At 39.7% G+C, this 26,515-nt stretch overlaps 1 protein-coding gene across 4 annotated transcripts; it reads right to left on the bottom strand.

Annotated features, from left to right (window-relative positions):
* ldlrap1b (low density lipoprotein receptor adaptor protein 1b) lies at positions 1-25,790 on the bottom strand. 4 transcript variants are annotated; one of them, XM_024274756.2, is made up of 10 exons: positions 25,262-25,790; positions 10,883-11,025; positions 10,101-10,213; positions 8,959-9,073; positions 8,234-8,306; positions 4,655-4,750; positions 2,788-2,882; positions 2,589-2,623; positions 1,627-1,658; positions 1-755 (listed from the first exon to the last, which is right to left on the bottom strand). In XM_024274756.2, the coding sequence occupies exons 1-10, from the start codon at positions 25,344-25,346 to the stop codon at positions 709-711; spliced, it is 834 nt and encodes a 277-aa protein (XP_024130524.1). In that variant the 5' UTR covers positions 25,347-25,790; the 3' UTR covers positions 1-708. The 4 variants fall into 4 exon arrangements, with proteins under 4 accessions (XP_024130524.1, XP_024130440.1, XP_024130352.1 ...); XM_024274672.2 differs by having other exon boundaries at positions 2,749-2,882; positions 25,262-25,789; XM_024274584.2 differs by lacking the exon at positions 1,627-1,658 and having other exon boundaries at positions 25,262-25,789.
* Between the last annotated feature and the right edge of the window lie 725 nt (positions 25,791-26,515).

The raw sequence follows: 26,515 nt of genomic DNA, 5'->3' as shown, positions 1-26,515 counted from the left end.
GAATCCAGTGGCTGCCGGTTTATCCGTGCTGGAGCGACACGAGTGAATAAAGGCACTGCGGAAAAAGCTTCAATGAGTTTGACGACGTTTCATTCCCTCACGTGTGCTTCAGATGGATGAGTGCAAAAATAGATTCTCAATAGGAAAGAAAGATTGTCGTTTTGTTCTTTTTGTCCTCTCACACACATTCACACATTCACTTTTTTAAAGCTTTAGTTTCCCGGCGTTCACTCAATTCAAACATTTCTCACTTTTCAGTGAAAAGCAGCTGCACGCCTCTGGATCTCGTCACGTTTGTCACTTGGCTTGCATCAGAGCGCTCGTATTTACACACACTTTCTGTAAAGCGTTTTACACCAACAGTGAAAGGACAAACATAAACAGAGCAAACATGACTTGGCTGCATGTTTGGTAAAACGGTCGGTATTGCTTTGGCCTGGGAGCCGTCGGCTCATCTCGTCCTTTTTTAGTCGTGCCGCGGCGGGGAGGCGGGGCCACAGTGGGGAGATCCCGGCTGCCGGCCACAGCTCACGGGTGTCTGCGGCAGCGTTCCACCGTCACTCCCTCCTCACCTTTGCCCCGCCTCCCCCTTCCCGACAGGGGCTGAACATCAGAACCCAAAGGCGTCCTTTTGTGCGGTCAAGTCCGTCTCCTCTTGGTCCCATTTGCCCGGGGAGAGGCACTCGTCAGGGTTCAAGTCCTGAGGGTTTACCCCAATGTCCAGGACCTGGGGGTTAGTGCGAGACTCAGCGAGTCTGGAAAAGCAAAAGGAGAGCAGACGATGCATCAGCAGCAGAACCGATTTTGAACACTTTCTACTGTAAATCTATAGAGATAAAAACAGAATGACATGACTGAATAGATGGTGACACATAAACATGAAATGATTTAATTTAAACCCATTTAATGCTACATAAAGTTTATTAAGTCTCTTATAATAATACAGCTCAGGAACAAAAATAAGAGATGAGTGCAAAGTTTGATAAAGTGAATTCAAGAAATTCCTTAAAAAAAAGTTAAGTAAGTGATGAGAATTATGGGTGAAAAAATGTGTTATTGTGAAACTTTTATCATTGGAATCATATTGACTTTTGAAAGTTTTGAAGGAGAGATACATGAAATGATAAATGAATGTAATGTGACGCATCCACTGGCAGATAAATAGATATTAGCATGTAAACAAATGGATGTCGGTTTAAATCTTTAAAATTAAATTAATAAGATTTTTTAAAGTGAATTCCCTTAATTATAAACATTTTTGTGTGAAGTAAAAACATTAACCTTCTGTTAAAAAAAATAAACTTATCTCTTGAAAGATTTAAGGTATGAAAAGTCAGAATTTTGATTGTTTTATCTTAATTTTTTTTTACAAATCCTTTAGCAGTGTTCTCTTATTTTTACCCAGAGCTGTAGATAATCTGATGAAAGACGAAAAACGTGATGAAGACGTGGACATTAAAAAACAGTACTATATTTCTTCACATATGACGCAGTGACAGGGACTACTTTTTCTAACGTGACCCAATGAGAAATGCAAACATTGGTGTTGTGACGACTGAACAGTGATGTCCACACAGACGGGAACGCTCCATGAGTGAAATGAAAACCACATGTTCATATCGTTACCTGAGTAGGACTCAAAACTATCCAGACTGCGACTGAGGAGGGGGGCAAAAAAGAAACACCTTAAATTCCACATGACTGGAAAGATTTTAAGAGAAAACCCACATTCCAGTTGTTCTGTCAATAACTGTCCAGCAGGGGGCAGCAGAGACTCAATAGAATCAAATGATAAAAAAAGGCTCATAGACAGGAATTTAAGGGGTTTTACGGGTGAGACCAACTAAATGTTTAGGATGTTGATTTTCATGCAATTTATTCACTTTCCTATTAATTACTGATACTAATTGGTCCCTAAAGTATAAATAAAATAATTAAAATAGCCTCTAAAAAGATGCATACTTCATTTGTATGTATTCAATCCCGATATAATATTAATTTTACTTCTAAAAACTAAAGGAGTTTCTAAAATAACAGCATGATTTACTGTGGAGCCACATATCATCCGTCTGACAGTGCAGCTCACACAAGGCTGCATCTGTTTACACTACAGGCATCCTCATTCATCACAGAGCTAATGGTAATAGGCCGTGTTTACAGTGTGTGCGCACAAATAATCACTTGATAAGGGGTTTCAAATGATTTTCAGAGCTTGATTGCGCCTGCAAACTCCTTTTTTCCCCTGTAATAAATGAAAGCGAGAGAATAATGAGTCCCCTGTGGAATTGGTTAAATGAATTAAAGCAGGAGAGCGTTGTGCATAACTGAGAAGGAGTATTTTGGGAGTTTTTTTTTCATATAACCACATGAAACGAAAGTTTTTGGAGCTGAAGTTAGAACTCTGGTAGGTTTGGAATGCAGTAAGTCGGCCTAATCACAGGTTCCTGTGTGAAATGCACGAGTGTGCTCTAATATGACGCTAAAAGAGCCTGTACTTTAGGTGGGCGTCAGCTGCAGCACGTCTGTAAGCTGAGCAGGCTCCTTTGAGCTCCTCCTGCAGCCTTTCTGCTTCAAGCAGCTCCGCTCACCTTGAGAAAGCTTCGTCCAGACCGTCCTCCAGTTCCTGCAGGAGCAAACACAAACACCCTTCAACAAGCAATTCTAACAAACAAGCGTTTCATCAACGACTCCCAAACCCTTAGAGCTAGCTCCTCTGAGGTTCAGCAGGCTGCCTGCCGCGTGTCTTACCCATACAGTATTGTTGTTCTCTGCTGTGTGATTATGCACCGTAACAGGATCCGATTCAGCCGGCATTGTTCCTGAGTGGATCTGCGCCGCGTTGGCGCCGTCCGCCAAGTCCAGGAGTCTCCCTGTTGCAACGTCTGACAAAAATGAAAATTCATGAACAAACATTCAGACTCACAGGAGATCCTCGCCTGTAAACACTTCTCTAAACAAACGATGAGCTCGGCTCATCAAATCAATTTACATCCAATTAAAAGATGAGACGGTCATTATCTCGTGTGGCAGAGAGCGGGAGCGTGTAATTCATCAAGCCTCCAATGTTTCTCATTATTTCAGCCATCTGTGCACCGTCACATTCTGATATGTGAGCATGAAGGAAACCCCACGTTTACATGCAGCTGCTATCATCTCTGATGAGTCTGTGCGTTCATTTCACTTTCTCCCCTAAAAACTACGTTTATGTATAAACTAATCCAGACTGCGACTTTAAGATTACAGCTAAAGGTGTGGCTGAGGGGTAATGACTCATCTTTGAGGGCGCCGTCTGTGACATCTGAAAGTCGTGGGAATTGTGGAAGCACTAAAGTTATGTCATCCTCAGACATTTCCCAGAGCAATCCCTCCAACCCCTTCGCTGCTAAAAGACGCCAATTTACCAGGAGTATCTCCTCCTCTGGCAGCGCGGGGAGCTGACAAAGAGCTGCTGCGCTCGCAAAAATCTGTCCAGCTTCTGAGGAGATCATCCTTCAAAATCCAACACAATCAGGACCACGGACACACACGCCGAGTCAGGACGGGATTAAAGCGGACGGAGATTCCCGTCTGGGCAGAGGCCACAAGGCAGCAGGGATTGAGAGTTGGGAGCCAAAAAAAGTCAACCAAAACTTCCTTCCTGTTCCTGCAGGAAGTCTTCAATCAGAGAAGGAGCAGAAAGAAATGCAGACTACATCTGTGCTGCTCCCATCTGCAGTTTCACATGCAATTCACAACTTCCTGATTCCATTTTGATTCTAAAACTACATTAATTTGGCTATAAAACATTCTTTCACATAATCTAAACTTCGATCTGCAGCAGTTGAGGCTCAGTGATGTGTTGTAGCGTTACCGTGACAACGCGCTGGACCATGGATCAAGTAGTCTGCTTTTTTGTGAAAGAAGTAATCTAAACTGAAAAAAAACATTAAAGTACTAAAAACTGATTGAATATGTATGTATTTCATAAGTGACCATGGTATGAGTGGCATAATATCCAACAAAGTGATTTAACACACGCCATGGAAGCCTGAACCGCCGCGGCAAAGCGAAGGACCGTTTCTTCAGGAGGTGTAATTGATTCGCATTAATAAATATTATTGCGTTATTATTTTTGATTTATCTTGTGTGTTAACGTTCACAGCTCTAATGAAAATTAAAAAAAAAAATACCTACAAAATACAGGAAATTACTTAAAAGAACGATAATTTGATGAGATCAATTTGATTGGTGAGTTTTTTGCCGTAAGACGAGTATCACTTATAAAAAATGTGTGTTTTCATAAAGTAGGAGTCAACATTCTTAACCTTTATTGTCCTGAAAGAAGGAACAAAAAGCATTTTAAACTAAACAGGCTGTAATTACACTTCCCCAGTGTAGTTACTCTCTACAACAACAGTTGTGTTATCATTAAATGTCAGAGGAATTACTCCAGCAAAAATCTGTTTCTTCGGACCACAATGTACCCTCGGGCCTCGAGGGCTTTCAGATAAAAGGGGCCATCATCATTAACTTTATCTCAGCAGGCACCCAAACATGGCATTTCCTGCTCACTGAAGTTTTAGACCCAGAGGATGCAGGCTGTTGTCAGCCACGCTGGGATGTCAGAGCTTTGGCAAATCTGGACACAGAAGCTGCAGAGAGAGACGTGACTCACCTGCTCCCTTCAGGCTGCCCAGACTGGCTGAGCTATCCGACTGAGAGTTGCTGGCTCCCTCCCCGTCAGAACCTGCCTTAACTCGCTTGTCTTTCTCTGAAAAGAAAAAAAGAAGTAGAGATGTAGAACAAGTCAGTGATGATGTGTCCAGACTTTTCCTGAACTGTTTGAGTAAACAAACGGCTGGAAACACATTTGCAGATGAAGCTGCAGCTCAGCGGGAGGCCTGCCTGCCTGAGCTTCAACACATGTCCCAGCACGGAAAAGAAGAGCGTTTGAACAGAGCAGGAGTGACATCTGGGTCATGGAGATCACAAGCTTTGCTCCAGTCTTCCTGTGGAGACCGATCTGCAGAGTGGAGGTGACCCACGGCGGGAAACGGCAGACTTCCTGCACTGCTCTAATACATTCAGATCCTTTTCTGGAGCTATTTTTGATTGCAAGCAGCCATTAGAGTGTCTCTACTTCAAAGAAGTTATCAATTATTAAATACGAGCAGGAAACAAACACCTGAGCAGAATTTATGTACAACAGAGGAGAATAGACCTACTGCGATGAATATTGTGTTCTTGTGTTATTTCTCTGATGACATTAATAAAGAAAATGAAGTTATAAAAGCATGTCTGAGTATTTCTTTGTTCAAATTGTGAATCAGAAGCAGATGAAAAAAATTCTCCTGGAAAAAGAGCGCATTGGTTATGTAGAAAATACATTGGGTGAGACGCAAGCTCCACTCCACACAATAACAAGGAGGGGAAGAGGGGGCGGGGCTGCTCCTCTCCAACAGATTCTGGTACCCTGCAGAAACTATGTCCTAGAAAATGAATTAAATTTTGTCTAAAAAGGGCATAAAAATGAACAATTTGAAAATGGATCAAACTGTGATTTGATTTGGATTCTAGCTGGTCTTTTTTGTGTGTGGTGAAAAGTTGAATGAAATGTTTCAATTAAAGTTCAATAATTGGTTGCTACAAGGCTGCTAGAAGTAAGAAACTGGGGTTCTGTCCTCCATTTTTATTCCCTCTTTTCTTTATCATTTATTTTTCATGTATTTCCCCACACCTGTTTGGTGCAGTGCGATTCATGTGTTGTTCCTCTTTCCCACTCCCCTCCGGGGGAGCTAGAGAGATTCCAGATTATAGGGAGATTGTCTGTGCTTCTGTTCTTGGCCGTGGACCACGCCTCTGGCTCGTCTCGCTCCCCAGCTATCCCTGGATGTATCCCACCTGCTACACTATTCAAACATGTAGTCGTAGAGTTAACAGTCCTGGTACAGGGAGGGGATCCCTCCTTCATGTGGACATCCCTTACGTTTCTTTTTTATTTATCTCTTTGAAATCAAGTTTTTTTAATGAGTTTTTCCTCACCAAGAAGGCGGGTCTAAAAGCAGGGATGCCCAGTTTAGCTAAGTCTGTTATTGCTAATGCTATTGTTAATATTTTGTAGAAGTGGTTTTGTACAAATACCGGTGTGAAGCCCTTTTACACAACTGTATTATGATACTGGACCACATAAATAAAATTAAATTGAATTAAGAATGTGGTTTTATTTCACACAGATAGTCACATTTCCTGATCTGCATGCAGAGTTTCTCAATTAACACCACTTTCTGCAGAAACAGCATTTTCTTAACCCAATCCTCAATGAATTGTTATAAAGCGTCTATTCGTCTGTTAAAGTATTTTCTTTTTGAGGTGATTGAAATCAAGATAAAATGTATTAAATTAAAAGTTTGCAGGTTTAAGAAGTTCCTTTAAGTTGTTACTTCAGCTTGAAATCCTTTACAGTGACTAATCTGACTGCAGCTTCAAAAACAGTCATGACTGTACAACACAGAGGAATGTGGGTCATGCGTGTGCAGAGGAACCACAGTGGGTGGTGAAAAAGAGCTTGACGGTGAGCAAACCAGACAGACGAACCGTGGATACCACGCTCCTGCCAGTTCCTTTGACTTTAACGAAACGGACTCTCTTTATCATCCATCGTCTATTCTTCTCTTCCTCCAAGTCTTTTTGGATGAAAGCATTCCACCCATCCCGACATGAGCAAGAAATGAACAAATAAATTAGAATTCAATGAGATTCTGTGCCCACCTGCACCTCATAAGGATTAGGGAAATTAGAAAAAGATGGAGGCGTAAAAAAGCAAGGATGGGGCACCAAAACTTTAATTAAGAAAGATATGATCCAGCCTTGATCTTGTTGCTGAAATACATTCCAAAATAGCAGAAACAAGAAATAGAAATTTTGCACACAAAAAGAAGCGGTTTCTTCTTTTTTTTGTGTGAGCATGTCTCTAAAGAACTGAATAAATGAGCTCCTCTTCACGACAGGATCAATGCTTTTGACATTGAAGCTTCCACTCACACACATGCAATCACAGTCTTTCTTCAGTCCCTCTCGCCTTTCTGCTTTCTTGCCCCCCATCCCCCACAGCTGCTCTCTCTTCTCCACCCCAGAAAAATCCCCATCAAGTGGTGCGATGGGAGGAAACAGAGAAGACAATTAGAAGGACGGTGCAAATACATAAATTAAAGCCGCAAGTGGCATTATATGGTCCGCAAGTGGTACCTGCCCCGCCCTCTCCTATTCTCCCCTTCTTCCTCAGCCACCTTGTCAATGCTTTAGACACAACTTATTGTTCAAAATGGCAGCTTTTTTGTTGGTTCCATCTCCATAGCAACCACTTTATTTTTTGGTCACCTGGGGGTGACGAACACATCTATGTAGCTTTTAAAAGAATCAGCAAAAGTTAACTTTTGGATTTCCTTGGCAACTGAGATTTTTTTTTTAAATCACACCCACATTCCTAATATAGTGATGTCATACTTTATACTGTATTATTTTGTTCAGCTTGAGTGAAAGATTCATTAATAAAATGTCCCAACGATGCTTGAAGAGTAATGAGTTAATGCGTAAAAATCTCTAGTACGAGTTTCAAATAGTAGAAGGTACAAAAGATTTTTTTAAATAAAATTCAAGATGGCGGCCACTTTCTAAGGTCAAAGGTCAATAAAACTTCAGTTGTGGTTGTGGACTAAGGCTATGTCCAAATTCCTTCAAGATATGTCCTATTGTAGAGATATCCCAATCTGCAATTCCAAAATCGTGTGCCCTAGAAAGATCCTAGAAATCTTTGCAAAAAAACCACACTACTTTGGACAATGTAGACCACAATGCATTGCATTTGAACATTTTTTTGCAAAAAAATGTGCTTAAATGTAATTTTTAATAAACCATAACTGTTTTTATCATCAGAACACAGCAGTCATAAATAGACTACTGTCTATTACACAGGAGGCTAACGTGCAGTTAATAACATGCGCGTTCTACTGAGCTGCAGTGACACCATCATCAAACAGCAGCAAAGACGTGCATATGTATGACATAACATGAGGGGGCGGTAAAACAAAATCTGAGCTCACACTCAAGTCTGCAAAGGAAACCGTGGAGATCTTTCTGACCTCTTAGAGGTGAGATCACAGGAAGTGTTGTGCTTTTGTGTTGACACGTCAAAACTCATGTTTAGATACAAAGAAGTCTGAGAAACGAGGAAGTGGTTTGGAACGACAGAGCTCACCTTCCTTAGCGGCCTGCCAGAACTCGAACGCCACTTTGAAAGCCTGAGCCACCGTCAGGGTCACCGCCTGAGCCTGCCGGGGAGAGGGGCGGAGAAAGAAGAGACCAGAGTGAGGGATGAAAATAAAACACTGCATCTCAAACAGGAAGGAAAATCCTGCAGTGACACCAACAGGAACAGACCGCTAACACGGCTTCCCCCTGCAGATACACTTCAAGAAAGCGGAAGAGAAGCCGGCGAGCTTCACGACGACTTGTTTGTGTAACAGCGGGGTACGTGGCCTTTTGGCCGCAACTAAATGAGAGAAAAGGCGGAAGGGGAGGGAGTGGCCGGTTCTATCAGAAATCCTCCAGGGATGAGGGAGGAGGGGGAGCGCCACCTCCACGTCCTCCACTCCTTTCTGGCTCCGCCCTTCTGATTTAAACAAGAGATCGAAGCGCTGCTCTGTTACAGCCCACACTGATCATTATCTGTCAATTTAAACCAAAAAAATAAAAACAGGAAGTGTGTGTGTGTGTTGACTTTGGAAGAGATTTATCTCTCGACAGTGCAACTAGTGTTGCCTCCTGGGTTCAGTTTATATTTACAGCCTTGGTCAAGCCACTTCCAGAGAGGCTGCTGAGCGTAAATAAAACCTGCTGGATATATTTGGGCGTGACCGTGAAGAGAAGTGTGAGCATGCATCATTCTCAGGCTCAATTCAGAAGAATTCAAAATAAACTCACCATTTTTCTTTTGGTGCAGAGGAAAGCGTGACACTCCAGGGTCTCGTTGTGCTGGCTTTGGGCAATGTATGCAAACACTTTGTCATGCATCTTGTCCGCTGTGCAGTACGATATTCTGAAGCAAACAGACACACACTAATGAGAGCACAAAATCTGTGTTTTTTAATCTCAGGATTAAACTGTGTTAAATCTGATCAGTGTTAAACCTTTAATCTCACCCAGCAGCCTTTAAATTGCTGAAAAGAAAAAGAAAATTCCTAGCGTTCCTGAACCCGGCTGTCCGTCTTAACGTACGAGTTTGGTGTCAGCCATCGAGCCATCGGGCTTGTTGCCCTGTCTCAGGTGCAGGGGAGGCTTTTAAATCAAGCCATAATGCCCGGCAAATAGCTTTTCTCCACCGTTTGAGCATGATGTAATTACTTTAATACCGACTCCACAGGCACGCTCGCCAGGTGGAGAGGGGCTGGAGATTCAGCAGAGGAAGGAAATAATTACCGTCTGCCATCTGTCCTTCCCCTGTCCTTTGCACACTCCAAACACACGACAAATCCACCAAAAATAAACCAAATGAGAAGTTCTTTGCAGAAAAAGCATAGCCGTAAACTCCACTGTATGTTTGAGCTGCAACATTCGACAAAACGCGGCTTTAACTGAGCTAAAATGAAAAATATTTAAATTAAATCTGCACCGTCAAGCTGTTATAAAGTCGCAAAAAGAACAGCTGGTCAGTCATGACTGACTTCAGAAAACTTTACCTGCAACTTTTTGAAGAAACTATTAAACACGAGTCAATGAATCTTTGGAAACATTATGGAAACTCCCATTTCTTGGTGTGCAGACTCATAAAAGTAGAATTTATAACAGTCATTTCAAGCTGGGCTCATAATCCCTCTGCTAATAGACCGTCATGGAGGCGGAGGCAGGAAAACGAAGCCTTGAAAACTAAAAACCACGTCTGATCCTCTGCTGTTCTGATGACCAGGTATGAACCTTTTGGCAAACAGCCGTTTGCATATCACCAGTGCCACAGCAATAAATGAGATCATCTCTTTGCTTTTTTTTACTGCCTTGTTTTTAGTCCCTTTAGACCACTGAAGAGTGGAACCACACCGTCACTTCCCTGAGCGCTTGAATAAACTGACCTGTATATGGAAATGTTTTCAATCAGCTGGTTGGAGGCACTGTCGTAAAGGATGATCCCACGCGGGGACACAGTTAACGTGACTTTCTGGAGTTTTTTCCCGCTGGCTTTAGCCTGCAAAATAAAAAGATCAGAGGAAAATCAAAGATTTTAAAAAAGCATAGTTTGTCACTTTAACGGCCTGCACAATACATTGCAAATTCATATTAATCGTAATATCAGCCTGTACAATACATGCAGCAAAAGGACAACTTAAATTGCAATACATGGTTACCCTAAATGTTAAAACATGCAAAAATGTCACTATTGAGTGAAGACGGGTAACACCTTGAACAAACTACATCTCTGAATACTCGTGTAGAGAAGAGGATGCCGAGTACCCCCCTCCCATTACAACCTCCTTTTAGGGGGGACACTGAAACCAAGCAACAGATGAACCCAAATCTGTACCTCCTTCTTAAAGCATCTCTGTGTCCTAAAGTCCCCAGTAATGCTGAGGCTAACTTCATTAAGCACTGAGCTGCCAGCTCCAATAACATTAAGCTTCCCCCACCGTGATAAAGCTGGATGAGCACAGTGTTCACACAGCCTCCTCTGAAAACATGAGTTCTAAGTGGGAGGCGAGGGAGAGGAGCCAAACGCAGTCTCCTCCCGATCATAAAAGGAGGAGGAGGTCAAACTAACAGGAGAGAATCTGTAGAAATGCAGACCAGAACCCCTTCTAGACATTTGTGTTCATAGAAAACATCTGAGTGTGGTTAGTATGTGTGTGTCCTCACTCACTGTTGTTACTATCCTCTTGACAGCGGCGGCAGACACCTCCTCGCCTTTGGGCTGCTCCACCATGGTGACCCCGAGATACTTAAGCTGGAACATCATGCCCTCCAGCAGGGTCTCCCTGGTGTCGGTCCAGTTCTCTGGAAGCTCTAAAGGAAGAAAGAAAACACACATCACTGGCACTTGTGCTTACCATCCACCCCGTCAGTTATGCAGCAAAGTGGGCCGATAAATCCTCCCATCATGCATTTCTTCACAGCAAAGGATCTTTGTGGCTTTTAAATATAATATTCTCGTCACTTAAACACATAGGTACACCGTTTTTGGAACATATTTATTCAGATTTGATCATTTAGAGGTTTTAATAACAAACTTATTGAATATTAAATTCAGTTTTATGAGGAAATTTCATTAAATCATGTTTGATACAAACATACGTTTATTTGGGTTAAACTAAAGTTGGTCAGTTTTTTAAAAATATTAAAGCCTATATAGGAAAAACTGATATCAGATTTTTCAAATCATCTTTTTTGCTGACAAACTCTAGAACCACAACAAACTTAAAGTATTTAGTAAAATTCATATATAGCTACAAAAGTAAACATTCTGGAAAAATATGTATAATTCTGGATAAAATAATTATACGCATAATTAAAAAAAAATCTAATATTTTTAAATCTTTTAGTTTCATCAACTTTTTATAGACAGTTGAAATAACTGTAAAACAGATCTAGTTCTGCATATTTCATCCCGTTTTCTTATCACAAAATAATTTCTTCCTGATAGTTTACCTGTTTTGTCTCCAGAGAGGGTTCTCAATCAGAATAGACAAACGGGAAACACCCATAGCAGTGCATGAAACTGTCTTTAGTTGACTAAAAAAAACATGATCTACATTTGTTTCTACAAGTCTGATCATCAAACATTGCAAACATTTCACTGAGAACCTTAGTGTAACAAAATGATGAAGATCAGAGTTTTGAAGCATTTCAAAAGTTTGTCCACTGTGACTAACAGACAGGGAAGTGGAATCCATTCATTTCCCCATCAGCATTAGCAACATCAACGAGCTCAGAGGTCCCCACGGCGCATCACTGTCCCCTGAGATTGATGTGCAATAACCTCCAAGCACTTTGTTCATCAATGTCTGCTTTCTCTACAGCTGCAGTCTTCAGTGACATTGTAACTCTGAAAATAAAGAATACTTTGCTATTCCCTTGTACAGAATCAGCCCAATGGAAGCTCAAAGATTTCCTTCTGTTCAGTTTTCATTTGATTCTTTATAGTAGATAAAAGAATCCAATAAAGTCTCCATGATTAAAAAAGCTTTAGCTTCTTTGCCCTGAGGCACTCATTTCCTCATTTCCTTGTTGTTGATCATGAAAAATTACAGCTACTTTAGATTTCTGAACATACAGTTTTCATGAAGGTACGGGATTTTGCACACATTCCAATTTTCTCTAGTTCACAACACTTCTTAAATTCCCCTTAAGACAGAAACCTACATCTAAATCTTACATTTGAGCAGATTTATTATTTTCTAAACTTTGTGGATGTATTTTTTGGATTTACCGTCACCCAGCTTGGGATAACATTTCATTAAAAAGATGCCGAACATTTACAAATGACAGCAGAGGCCAAACCTATAATAATCTGTTGTTCCATCGCCAAACCAAGTCGACTGGGAGTAGTTACAGAGTTACTTTTAATGGTCCGAATGCAGCTGTGACCAAGCCCATTCTTAAGTAAAGGGTGTGTCTGCCAGTGAACACAGTTTCTGAGTTCCTCTGTGATGGAAACAGTTCGTCCTTTTTGGATAAATACCACTTAAAGCAACTCGATCTGTGGAAGAGAGTCGCCAGCTGCGGCTAAAAAAGGTTCGTGTGAAGAGAAGTCATCTTAAACAACAAACATTTAGAGGTTGTGCATGAAGGCTCGGTGGGCCTTCAGTGCAAACGCCGATGACATCTGGCACCACTGCTGCACGCTCCTCAGGTTCTGATGTGGCGAATCTCAGCAGAATTTCAGCTATTCTTGAAAATAAAACGTGATTTATGCTTTGCAGTAGACGTGTCAGTCACGCACCATTGGAGTGTGGTGATCCTGAAAAGATTCCAGAAGCATCGAACTATAGTGCCTGAAAGATGAGAAACTCAAACAAAAAAAATAAAATCTTTTTTTCCATTCTTCATTTCCTCTCTTTTTAAAAAAAAAAAACTGATACATATCAGGGCAAAGTCGAGCACTTCCAAAGCCTTTTCAGAGGAAAAGCTTTGCCTGAAAGAATGCAAAAAACCCTGATTACAAAACATGATGAAAAAAAAAAAAAATACAACGGACTAAAAAAAGAAGCATGAGAATCACTGGATTTCTCTCAGATGGAATGAACGAGCCAGAATTAGCCTACAAGAATTGCAAACATTAAAGTCTCACTCCGATCATTATTAATCTATTGTGAAAGTGTTTCCGGTAACTATGATTATGCTGCTTTTAGGCTAAATTTGTAAAAACTGTTGTTTTCTGGGCCATAGTTTCAGCAGAGCGGCTATAGTTCATTAGAAATTTGTCTCTTGTTGTAGAGGGGGGTGTTGGCACAGAGTGAGCCCAACCGCACTTCCCATCATGCATATGTTTCTACTCTTTCCCGCTATCTTACAGCCCCTCAAAACCCCAAACTAGCATTAGCTGTGCAATAAAAATGGAGAGCAAAATCAAAGCTATCCACCCGTACAGTTTGTGCCACATGCCAGCTCAGAAATGGAAAATGAATACATACATGGATCTAGCTTGTGAGCTAGCTTTTACCTCAAAACTACAAGGCATTTTTTGTCTGCTCCTGATTCACCACAATTTACATAAAGAAATACTCAGAAATACATTTTTAAGCTTAGTTTTCTTTTCTCCATCATAAGAAAAATGCTACAACAACATGGTTAAAACATCAAAAACACCCCTTTCTTTGGAGTGGGTCTTAAAAATTAGACTGAATCGATCGACATTTATCACAATAGAGCATCAACCAGTTAATGAGTTCAACTTTTAGAAAAACACAGAAATGGTGCCATAAAATGATAAAGGCCTTTTATTTCTTAAAATACTTGTTTTGCTTTAAAATAGGCAAAAGTTTAGTGCATTGCCAAATCTATTTAAAGCAGGAACTGAGCTGCTAAAAACAAAAAAAAAATAAGGCAAGAAACAAAATGTTTTAATTAAAAATGAGTAGCTTGTTCTCAGTTGGAATGAGTCAGAAGGATTCCAATTATTTTCCACATTGGTTATCTCTGCCTGAATTCAGGTAATCAACACAGCATAACCACAGACCCCCTCCACCGCCGCTTCATGCAGCCACAGAGATAATTACAGAAAACATCAGAGGCTCTGTAGCCGCTCTGCAGATCTGGGTGGACAAAGCGTTTACTCGGGTGACACTCCCTGCAAATAAGCTGCAGCGACCAGGTGAGAGGTGGTTTGGTAAGTGGCAGGTGATTAAAGAGGGTAGAAAGCTCGTCAGAGCGCTGTTCGTCTTTCTCCGGCTTCCGATTCGTGATTACCAACAAGCTCAGATGTTCCTAAAGCCGTTTCTGTTCATTTTATAATCTAGTAGAGAATCATAGGATTCGTGTCGAGAATTCTTCAATTAATGATTCAAAAATATAAAGTGAACAACACAAAAATGAAGCTCTTATTAGCACAAGTAAGTAAGCAACAACAAACCTTTACAGATGGGAAATGAAGGAGTCTAAAGTGAGGATGGTCCCCAAAAGAAACCAGTTAGTCAATTAAATCTATTTTTACCATAAGCCTAAATCAAAATTACACAATTACACCATCTCCTTTAAAGACATACTTCAGAGAAAATTGTATTTTTGGTGTTTTTAACATGTACTTGTGGCATTTTCTGATGATGGAGGCCATATATACAGAAAGTTAAGCTCAAAACTGCATTTCTGAGTATTTTTTTAATTCTAATTGTTAATGGATCAAGAGCATATAAAACAAAAATCTCTCTTATTTGTGACGTAGAAAATACGCTGAGCGGGCCACAAGCTCCCTGCTCCACACTGCAACAAGGAGGGGAAGAGGGGACGGGGTTGCTCCTCGCCAACGGATTTGCCCACAACCTAGAAGCAAATATCTGATGAACTGCTGCTGCTCTGCAGAAACTATGTCCTAGACAAAGACTATTTTCTTGGCTAAAATTCTGATTAGAAAAGAAAAAAAAAATCACTTGAATTTCTTTTACAATAGAAGAAAAGATTATCACAGTGGGTCCATAAGAGATAAAAATAAAAAGAGCAAATTTTGTCAGTCAGCACCTGTCACATTTTATGTGTGCAAAGCTATATATTCTGTGTAGTTTGTTTAAATCATCCATTATATCAAATGTCATTGTTAATATATATGGTCCAAGACCTGTTGAGGTTATAGAAACTATTCAGAAGTACAAGAGAAAGTAGACATCCCTGCTAAAGTGTACAAATCCTTCATAAAAGGATTCTAGCAGCTCTGAGCTTGTTTTCTTTTATCTTTTAATGCCATTGAGTGTTTTGATGCCTTAAACCTGATGGACAGCACACAGCAACGGCCGACAGCAGCATGAAAGAGAAGAGTTCTTCTTGCTAACATTCACAGACAGCGCTCTTATCACAGCAGCTCAGATGCCCGAGCCCAGCAGATGACCTGTTCTTTGAGTCAGACACACCGAGATGATTAACGATATTTAACAGGACATGTTAATGTTCCAACAAGGTCTGAGGAAAGAAAGTGGGCTTTTTTTTTTCATTTGACAGATGCCGTCCTACAAGAGACACCAGATTAGTCTCCATGTGAGAAGATGAGTAAGCTGCTGCAACATCGTCAGTTACAGATTACACACAGCTAGCGAGGAATCATTGCTGAGCTGTGGAGACGGTCTGTGAGCCTGACCTACGTAAACACTAAAATACAGAAAAAGACGTGAGACGGAAAACTACCATGCTAAATACCTTTTATTTTGAGTTACTGTAAAGTCTGAAAACTTAAAAGAAAAATAATCAACTAAAAAAAGCTAGCATTCAAACATCAAACTGGAACCAAACAGAATGAACGTGCATTCTCTGTAGGAATCATTATAGTGACTGATTATCAAATACAGAAAAGGCACAAGACTACGGTGGCCCTGAAGTGCAAATCACATCAACAAATGACCAAAAACATTTTAAAGATCCAAAAGACAGTTAAAAAAGAAAAATCAAAACTTCTGAAAACAAAATCAATTTTCAGAAAACAAAATGAAATGTTAGAAAAACAAAACCTAATTAAAAGCAGAAAAATGTAGATACAATAGGACATCACTGATTGGAAGATGGTTTGTCCATCATTTCAAGTCAAGTTATTTGGCATGACGCGATACTGGATATCATCATCCAATCAGCAAGTCCCATTGTTTCCATTGTTTTTCTTTTATTGATTTTTTTGTGTTTTCATTTTCTGTAAATCACTTTTGCTTTCGCCTCTGACGTTTCTGGAATTTTTATTTGATTTCTAAAATGTAATTGACATCATTAATTAGTTAATTAATTAATTTGATTGTCTTTGTGACCTTAACCTTTTAGTGTGTGGATTGATTTGTTGATGTGATTTGTACTTCAAAGCCACCGTACACAGACCCTAAAGGCTACAGGCTAAGAATTACAACAACAAAAAAAAATAATAATAATAATTTGAACTACAATTCCAAAGTGTTGCGATTAAAACAGCAGATTGTCAACAAAAAAATGTCTGTGTACTTGTTTTATGTAGGTTCATCCATCAAAGTAGTCAACTTGACTTGATGTTTCTCCTCTTTGCTAATAGGCGTTCCCAATCCTAAAATACGGGGTTTAAAAAGTTTATTTGCACCCAGGAGGACATGAAACCTCTCTCTGTTATTTAGGAGATTCGTAGACAAGTCGACCTGGTCTCTCTGGCTGAGGTCCATATCCAACTTTGCATCATAACCAAAATGAAAGGATGGTTTGAGTGAGGTATAAATACAAGAAACATTTTATGTTAGAGAAAAAAAACAACCTAAAAATGGTGAATTTGTGTCCAACCATCAGTTGAAACCAAACAAGAGCCTTGACTCCTCTTAAGGACAAAAGAACTCAGACCTGAAACCACTTTAACTTTTGTTCGTCCATTAATATAAAAGGTGTCGATGTCCACAGTCATATCCTCCTAGATGCATGTAGATCAGCTCTGTTACCACTGCATTTCAGAATCAAGAAATTCTCTTTGTGAAGACAAGAAACATCTTCAAGAATAAAAGATCAATCAACCCCAGAGGACTGCTTTTTTAACTTCAACGTGGTAACATGATCAAAGCACACTCTCTTTGATCAAATAGGCAAGAAAAAAACAACAAAATATCATCAAAAGTGAAATACTTATGTGATGATTTCTTCATTTATTTGTGTCCTGTGGACTTTATTTTCCAAATGAAGAACTCAGACTTTTTTGCTTTGGTCCTTTAACGTTTTTAACGTCTGCATCAATGGAAATTTGACCACATGAAGTTTGAGGCGTTCCTCATGTCATATGGGATGAAAATTCAGATCAGTTCTCTTCGGTTTTACCACATTTCTAGATAATTGCCTTTTTGTTAAATGTTGTTTTTGGAGATAATTGATAAAGTCAAATAGTTCCTCTGAATTCAATCCTTTTTTTTCCCTTTAAAGGCATAAAGTAACGAGTGGATAGTTTAATCATTTCTTATGCATGATGCTGTTCAGAACAGGCTCATTTTTTATCTCACATCAGTCATTTCAAGATATACAGAACAATATATCATCTTATCTAAATTAATCACGTTAACAACCTCTTTGCTTGATGAATGAGTTTATCTACTTTCTAGACAACTTGACAGTTATTTATCCAAATAACCATAAATGATCATCTAAACCCATAAACAAATTAATACTAGAATGAATATAAAAATAATCGGATTTATTTATATATATACAATATTTTGGGGACACTTAAAAATTTGTACGTGATTGCACAAGTTTTTTCTAGTCACCTATTAGCTTTCTGACAGAGTGGCCAAACACATTGCACCATTAGAACACTGGAGTTTCAATCATTTGCCACATTAATAATGTATAGAGTGCATTTCTGATTAGTTTAGAGTCGAGAAAAAATAGTGCTTTTCTTTCAAAATGAGGAAGATTTCAAAGTAACTCCAAACTTTTGAACAGTAGTGTATATAATTTTTTAGTTAAAAGGAAAAAGGGAACTCGGTGATCTTTTATTCCTGACAAGTTACAGAATCTCAATTCTCAGGTTGGTAAAAGCTGAGCAGTTCTCTTCTGTGACTTTTTTAACAGGGTCCCTTTGGAGAATTTGACTTTAACTTTGAACAAAAGTAACACTACTTGTTCTACAGACAGTGGTGCTTTGTTCAAGTCACATCAACGTCAGCTTTGCACCAAGAACAAAAAGATATAAAGAAGATTTTGACGCCTAATAGAGATGAGCTACTCTGTCCGTTGGCAGCATTTCTGTGCTGAGTCTTATTAGACTGGACATATAGCAGCCTTTCACAACTCTCTGCCTTTTATTCTTTTAATGCTGCAAATGATGTTTCTGTGGTTTGTGTGTAAATAATCTGTTACAGAAAATAATTGAGCTTCCTCACTCAGTCTGTGTGTATGCTTCTGTAAGAGTAGAATCCACAATCAAACCAAAAAATCCACAAAACTTGCCCCGATTTCTTTCTGTGGCTTGCTGCTCGCTCCTTCTAGCCATCCATTGCAGGTGGCAGAGGTCTAAGCAAAGATGCAGAGACTTCCCTGTCCCCAGCTGCTTCCTCCAGTTCCTCTGGGAGGACCCAGGCCAAGCGAGAGATGTAGTCACACTAGTGTGTCCTGGGTCGTGCCCAGAGACTTCACCTAGCGGGACATCCCAAATAACAAATTTTGAATCCCCCCCACAGACTACAACGGAAGCATTGGCCAATTTTTTTTTGAGTAACATGCAGCGAGGTAAAAAATATTTCTTCTAATAATTCTGCGAGTTGCCTGGGCTATGTTTGTTTAGGATCATTGTCCTGCTGTAAGACGCAGCCATGTTTCATCCTCAATGTTCTCACTGATTGAAGGAGGTTTTTGTCCAAAATCTTATCATATATGCCCCAATACTTCCTTTCCTCCATACGGATCAGTCATTCTGCCTCCTTTGCAAAAAAAAAAGCAGCCCCTAATCATGACGTGTCCACTCCCATGCTTCACACTGGGTGTGGTGCAACACAGCATTCTTCCTTGCCTTATTGGCAAGTGGAGTTTGTAGCAAAGAGTTCTATTTTGATACAGCTTAAACAGGTAACATTATAAAACAGGTAACATTATAACTGGCAGTGAGAGGATGATATAACCGCTTCTTAAAGAGGAAGTAACAGGTCTGTTTGGTGGAGCTTAATACCTAATTTCTACAACATTATACAAATACATTCAAGGTGGTTTCCTGGATTATATTCATACATTCTGCCTCTCTCAGTTGAAGTGTATTTATGATGAACATTACAGACCAAATTCATCCTTTTAGGTGGGACAACTTGCAGAATCGTTAATACTTTTTTGCTCGTCTTTATGTTATTACATATATTCCTTATAAATATGGCTGAACGGTTGATTCATGTGAAATACAGATTAAAAAACGTGGCTTATCTGGATAAAGACTTTGGTCTGGATCCGATGTGAACATGACGATGTCATATGCAGGATATGACCCCATTTAGGATGAGATCTGATATTGGCACGTGTTTATAAATGTAAGAGTCGCCGCTGGGCTGTGGTGCAGTGAGAACAACTGTACATCTGACCTCCAATCACAAAGTGAGAGGTTCTAAACAAGGTTCAATCAGAGTCCAAAGGCAAAAGAAAAGGCAACCCCACAAAGGAAGCAGCTCAAATAGAAACGCAGTGGAAATCTTATTCATATAAACATGATCTGAACTTACTCTGAACCCCACACGAAAACATTTTTGAGTTTTTTTCAAAGGTTTGAGGTTCGTTACTTTTATTTGACCAATTTACCACAAATAACATCACATACATAATATAAATCGACTTGTTTAGCTTAAAAATATGTTGAATTTAAAATATTAACATCAAAATTAAACCTTTTAAGAGATGTGTAGTCTCTGAAGACCTTCAAGAAACACCACATGTGACTAAGAAACAAACAAAAGCTACAGCTAGTATCATCATCATCATTAATCAAGATCAGCCAAAGCAAAGGTCTGACTCATGTGAGCTCAGAACAACAATACTCCTTACACTTACACTACACGGGTCAAACTAGTTTGATGTAATTGTTTCTATAGTTTTCAGACCTACCAAATGAGACGCAACTTTTCAAAATAAATGTTTTTTTTTTCAATGTAAAATTCACACATCTTCCTGGATGAAAGCAACTGATCTACGTTTCATCTTAGCGCAACTAGATAAGACATTTGCTACACAAATATTGTATCAAACAGAATAAAATTAAGACAACTGATGTTTCAGATGACAGAAGGTGTCAGATGTAGCTGACAGGCATAGCACATATTTCATGCTTCAAACGAGTTCAAGCATTCTACCAAAAATGATGCGAGTCTGTTCTGTTCAGCCCGGTAGTCTGAGCAAGAAGATGCACAACCATCATTAATCCCTAATGGCAAGTCATTATGTGAAAGGCTGAGAGGAAGATAAAGAGCTGCTGTTTTAAAGGGAGTTATGATCTACATAAACCTGCAAGTTCTCCTAACATTTGCTGAAAAAATGCTTTACATATTATTGAACAGCCATGGTCAAAGTCCCCTTAGGTACACAAAAGCATATCCACAAATAACCCCACAGGGTCAAGCAGCAATGAAGTCACAATAAGTCAACAGTCAGTGGGGTCTTCCACTGATTATCATGTGACCTCATTTTCGATAGGGAAAAAAACAGGAGGTTTCTCTTCTTAAAGACCAGCAGGAGCAAAGATTTCTTAAACATCAATGTTGGAATATTTCCAAATACGGATCGCATTCAACAGTATTTGATTTGAAGACTGTCCAAATCAATTTGGGAAGGATTTGCAGAGGATAAGAGTCTTATACTTCCAAGTCCCAACACTGAAACACGTGTCTTGCAGTATTGGCTAAATCCACTCAAAGGAGGACAGTGAGAAGAGGAGAAAAATGAGGGGTCATGCCAGCGAGGGATTAAAGCTCATGTCCAACAGAGGCCAGAATGTACTCACAGCAAGAATCTGGGTTATGAAACGGATCCCTTCCATGCTTTGCTCGCAGGCGTGCCAAATGGGGAGGGGCTGGATTGTATTGCAACTGTGAAGACGTGAACTGCTTCTATAATGTGCAGCGCTTGTTAAGCAAACATCACTTTAAACACTTTATGGAGGCTGATTTACGAGCTGCATTGAGAAACGGCTCAAAACAAAAGGATGGGGATCGGTCATGTAGAGCACAACAGAGCAGCGGCGTCAAGCCCCATCCATCAGAAATCAATAGACTGCAGTCAAGGAGATGTGACGGTCGGTTCATTGACAGTAAACCGATCCGTCATCAGGGTAATGCTATTTCTGAAAAGAAACTAATTCAAAGCCTAAAACTTCTTAAAGGGTGAAAACAAGATTCCTAGACTCGTAATTTGTGTTCTTTTGTTTTTATGCATATATTTAACAAATTAAAAGCCAGATCTGACAAAAAATACTACTCCACTTGAGAAGCTAGAACACATAAAAGAGGGATTTTGTAGAGGTGAAGGAGTCTGGACGGCACGGAAAAAGAACAAAACACGCTTCTTTTTTGTGTACCTGTACAGGTACAAAATAGTCTTCACAAAGTGATCCATTGAAGCAAGAGTGTCAAAACTTTTTGTAAAGAAGGGCCAGATGTGGTGAGGTGAAGACGTGTGAGAGCCAACCAATCGGGCAGTATTTTTGAACCCTCATAATAACACTAAATGCAAATTAACTAATGAAAACTGTATTGCAATGGGACACTTTGCATTTCTTCACATTAAACAGAAACACATCTAAATATATATTCTAACAACATTATTTTAACTTTCATATTTAAAGACCATAAATAATATAAAGACAAAGTCTGTCTGAAAAAAAAAAAAACTTTTGTCAACATTAAACCTTGGTTCAAATGTTATTCACAATTAAATGCTCACTTTAAACTTCTAAATTTAAATAATTTGAACAAGAAAATAACGTAAACAGTTTTTCACAAGTACAAACCACTTTGTTTTTAAAGAGAACAACAGATTAATCTGTTTATCTCTTTTTCAAGGTCAGAAGGTCAAGTAGCCACATGTTTAATTTAGCCAATCACAATCAAGAAATCATAAACACAGTTCTTAGAAACTGTTGGGGGCCGCATAATACTGATTTTATGACAGGAGCATGTGAACTGGTTAAATTTGCCGCACTTTGGACATGCCCACATTAAAGGCAGCTAAAATTAACATGAATGGAGATGTTTGTCTCATTAGGATCTATGGAGATGTGATCAGAGTCAAAGTGCGTAAGCCAAGCCTCACTTTTCAATGCTAAATCGGCTTTCCATAGATATATTCTGAGCTGGGATTTTTTAGTCCTCCCATAGGAAGAGGATTAGAAAAAAAATAGAAATATGCTTACGTTTGCAAAAGCCTATTTAATAAGCATTTGTAGAATGGTACATCATTTGAGTCGTTTTTAGGGGAATTAAGTGATTTTACTGACAAAGACATCGGCTGAATGGAGCCATGTGACTCAAATCCTACACTTTCTGAGACGAAGGTGGGAAAAGGGGAACGCTGATGCAGCTGCTTTATCAATGGTGATCCAAAATGCCAATAGAAGCCAATGACCATGACCAATTTCTCTAAAGAAAGGTAGGTCTTAGTTCAGTTCCTTTAACCTTGATTGAAAGTGTTCAGTAGCTCGGAGAGGATTAAAGTAGAGGAAGAAGAATTCAAAAGGACACTCCAACAATCTCCAACAATGCAAGAAATTCCAGGGTGAGGTCCACATCTAAATGTAAACTGTGACTAAACTTCCAGACATTTAAGAGGACATCTACAAAAAAAATCTACCTACAAACTCGTGAAATGAACTGCATAGATGACCATATGTAGAGACATATGGTTAATGAGCATTACAGAAATTACTTCTTAACAAGAAAGTAAACTAATAATAGAGTGAGATGTCTTAACTTCCTTTTTCAATATACTGTAGTTTAAAGATGATTCTTCTAAGAAAAGCTAAGTCAAAACATAGAACTTAAAACTTAAAAAAATAAAACGGTTATTGTTTTTGATGTAAAAAAAAAAAAAAAAAGATAAGGAGCATCTAATCTGGTGCAACAAAATGCATTTTTTGTTTTAAGTCCCGTGTTCACAGGCAGTGGTGTTGATCCTGGTGTTAACAGACAAGCCTTCACTGCCCTTCAAGAGCAACCGTGACACAGCATGCAGGAGGCTCAGTCTCCTCGCGTCACATCCAACAGGGTGGTAAATCAGAGTGGATTTTACAGCACCATAAAGGATTTCTGCAGGAAGCAATCTCCATCACCTCGTGGCAGGTCGCGTTAGATGACTCGGTGAAGGAAACGCTGGAGTTCAGATACTTGAAGCTACTAAACTTTCATGAATGCTCATGTATGAATGTCAAAAACTCAAATATCGCATTTTTGAACTAAATTCCCTTTTACGTCAAAGTCTGCAGGTTACTAATGTGCAAACATTAAGTAAACTGAGAATATTTGTGTGTTTTAATGGGGGTAGGATTAATTTATCTGTGCTGTTTAAGCCAAAATCAAAAATCCTATTCAGATGCCAGCTCAGACGAGGAGTCGTCTACAAGTGAATGCATCAGTTTGGAGCAAAGCAGGGAGCTTGTGGCCCACCCAGCGTACTTTCTACGTCTTAAAGACAATATTTTTCAAGCAGCATGTTTTCACCTGCTCCTGATTCCCAATTTAAGTAAAGAATGCATATCAAAAAATAATATTTAAGCTTAATTTTCTTAAGAAAAAAAAGGAAAAAATGTCACAAAAACATGTTAAAAGAGTGTGACTTTAAAAAAAAAGTCTTTTACAACATGTTGAAGATTCAGATAATTTTTCCCACTGAAAATAGGAACTAACTGGGCGCGAGAAGAAGGAAATGCAGGGCCACATCCATATAGCAGAAACTGATTGTCAGAGTGTGATCAATGCTGACATGCAGAAATAACACTTTGAAAAGAAAAATTACTGAACAAAGTACTGAGAGATTAAAAAAGATGAATAATCTGCTATTAATTGGGGCAAAGTTGGAGATGTAATAGAGAAATGATTTGATGAAGCCACTACAAAACAAGTACAAACTCACAACTGTATCGGTCTGCATACTTGCTACACTGCAACACTTACAAAGAAAACAGGAAGAGGTACAAGAGCACATGCTGTGTGTGTGTGGACACATGAGGTGACTCAGCATTTGTTGTCTAAAAGTCACAGCTGGGGAGGTTAAGGGAGGCAGTGACTTTTGCCACACAAAGAACACAGAGTCAAGCTTGGGCCCGAGTTCCCAGCACAGTCTGATCGATTACTGGAACTGATCACATGTTGATGGACCGCTAACCCTGCATCAGCCTCCAAGGGGCAAACAAAGCATTGATTGCCCTGCCTGGCACGTGCAGCAGCAGTGCTACTGTCTCCTATTGTCTCTGGGAGAGGGAAACACAATCACAGCAGAGGCATGGACACTGGGGACATCTCTCTTGTAGGAAACAAAGATGAAAGAGCTGCTCAGCTTGTAGGTAGAAATTAAAACAATTACAAAAATCCAAAAGCAGCACCCTGGTGTGATCACACGAGCTGTCAAAGCCATAAATATTTCACCAAATTCACGAGAGGGCTTTAAAAAATGAAAGGAATCAGAAACCACCCCAACATCCTGTATCACCTAGCAACAGTGCGTTGCTAGGATGGCACGAGCTCGCGACCACTCTACCTTCCCTCGATGTGGGAGCCCCTGTTGAATATTACCAGCCCTGTTGGAAAGGGCAGACAAAATATTGACATAGATATTTAAACTTTTTTTATTTCCCCAACCACTTGATGAGTGTCACTTTTAGCGCTAAATTGCACTATTTGAGGGCTAACACTTCGAGAGTCTGGCTCAAAAGCCGAAACATTTCCGACAGTACTTGTGCGGAAGAGTACACCCCCATCGTACTCACGCTCTCACATACACATTATTCAGTAACTGGCCTTTAAAGATGAATTTCGGAGGTTAAGGTTAGCTGCTTCGAGAAAGCTAGCTTACTTTAGCTAAGTTAGCGTTGGTTGAAACAACTATAGAGCTAAATGTGAGCACGCGCGCGGACCCGCCGAACACTTACTTTTATGTTTACCCGAACCCCAGCTCTGTTTGGCGATACTGGGACTCCGGATAATCGCCCTCCCGGCGGATTTTAAAGCGTCCATATCGTAACCCGAAAAGTGGAGCAAAAAGCTCGACGAGCGTCTCCGTCGAATCAGTCCTCCCCGGTCAGAGCAGCGGCAGCCTGGCGTCCAAACTTTTCTTCATCTGCTTTCGTCGTCTCCCCGCTCGGGTAGGTCGGTTTCAGGCGATGGCAGATTACCATGTTCGTCCCCTGGGCGGTGTCATGTATGTAAATGAACCGGATAAGGTGCGTGACGCCGGCTTTTTGTGACACACGAACGGATTCGGCTCCGGACGGGCGGAGCGGCTGGTGTTGTTCCTGTCAGGGATCTGCTCCACCCAGAGTCTCGTGCGATGGTATGTAGTGGGTGGTGCCCCCACCTCAGTCCTACTGACTTACTCCAGCAGGTTGAAAGGTGTGGAGGGGGTCAGATTACGCAGAAATGAAGCCGCTGACTGGAAACCATAGACTCTATGCTGGAAACCACGGGGAAAGTGTAATTTGTTCAGCATACTTTTAAATAAAGTTTTTTCAAAAAAGTGCATTTCCTCAAAACTACTCTAACGTTTGTAAAGGCAAATTTATCTTTGCATATTCTGACCTCACAGCTAATTACATCAAGGGTTTAACAGTACTATGCAGCTTTATTGATAGACTATTAATTATTTACTCAAAAATATAGTTATTAAACCATTTTAATGAATAAATTCCGTGTATTAAATTGTATTAACTACACCAATTGAAGCTTATATCTAGGAGCTAAAACAGCTTTCCCTCTTCAATAGTTGTTATTAAAACAACAGTATAAATAAATAACACTAAGCACTTTGCTGTAACATGTGGAGTACCACAGGGGTCTGTCCTAAAACCAAAGGTATTCAATGACAATTTCTACATAAATGACATTATTGGTGCATCCAAGATGCCAAATTCATTATATTTGCTGATGACACAATAGGTGATCATTTGGAACATATGGAAGAAGTGATCCAGACAGAGCACAAAATAATAGATTGTCACAAAACTGACAATATATATATATATATCCTTCATGATACTTAGCAAAAGACACACAAGCCTTAATGTTTCACTTGAAATAGATGGTATTAAAATTGATACAGTGACCATTTCTGGGTGTCATCATTGACGGGGCATTAATTGGAAATCTCATATCAATGAATGAATGAAACAGAAAGGAAAAGTCATATA

The sequence above is a fragment of the Oryzias melastigma genome, linkage group LG22 (genome assembly GCF_002922805.2).
Source record: "Oryzias melastigma strain HK-1 linkage group LG22, ASM292280v2, whole genome shotgun sequence".
Lineage (NCBI taxonomy): Eukaryota > Metazoa > Chordata > Actinopteri > Beloniformes > Adrianichthyidae > Oryzias > Oryzias melastigma.
This window is presented reverse-complemented; position numbering and strand designations above follow the sequence as displayed.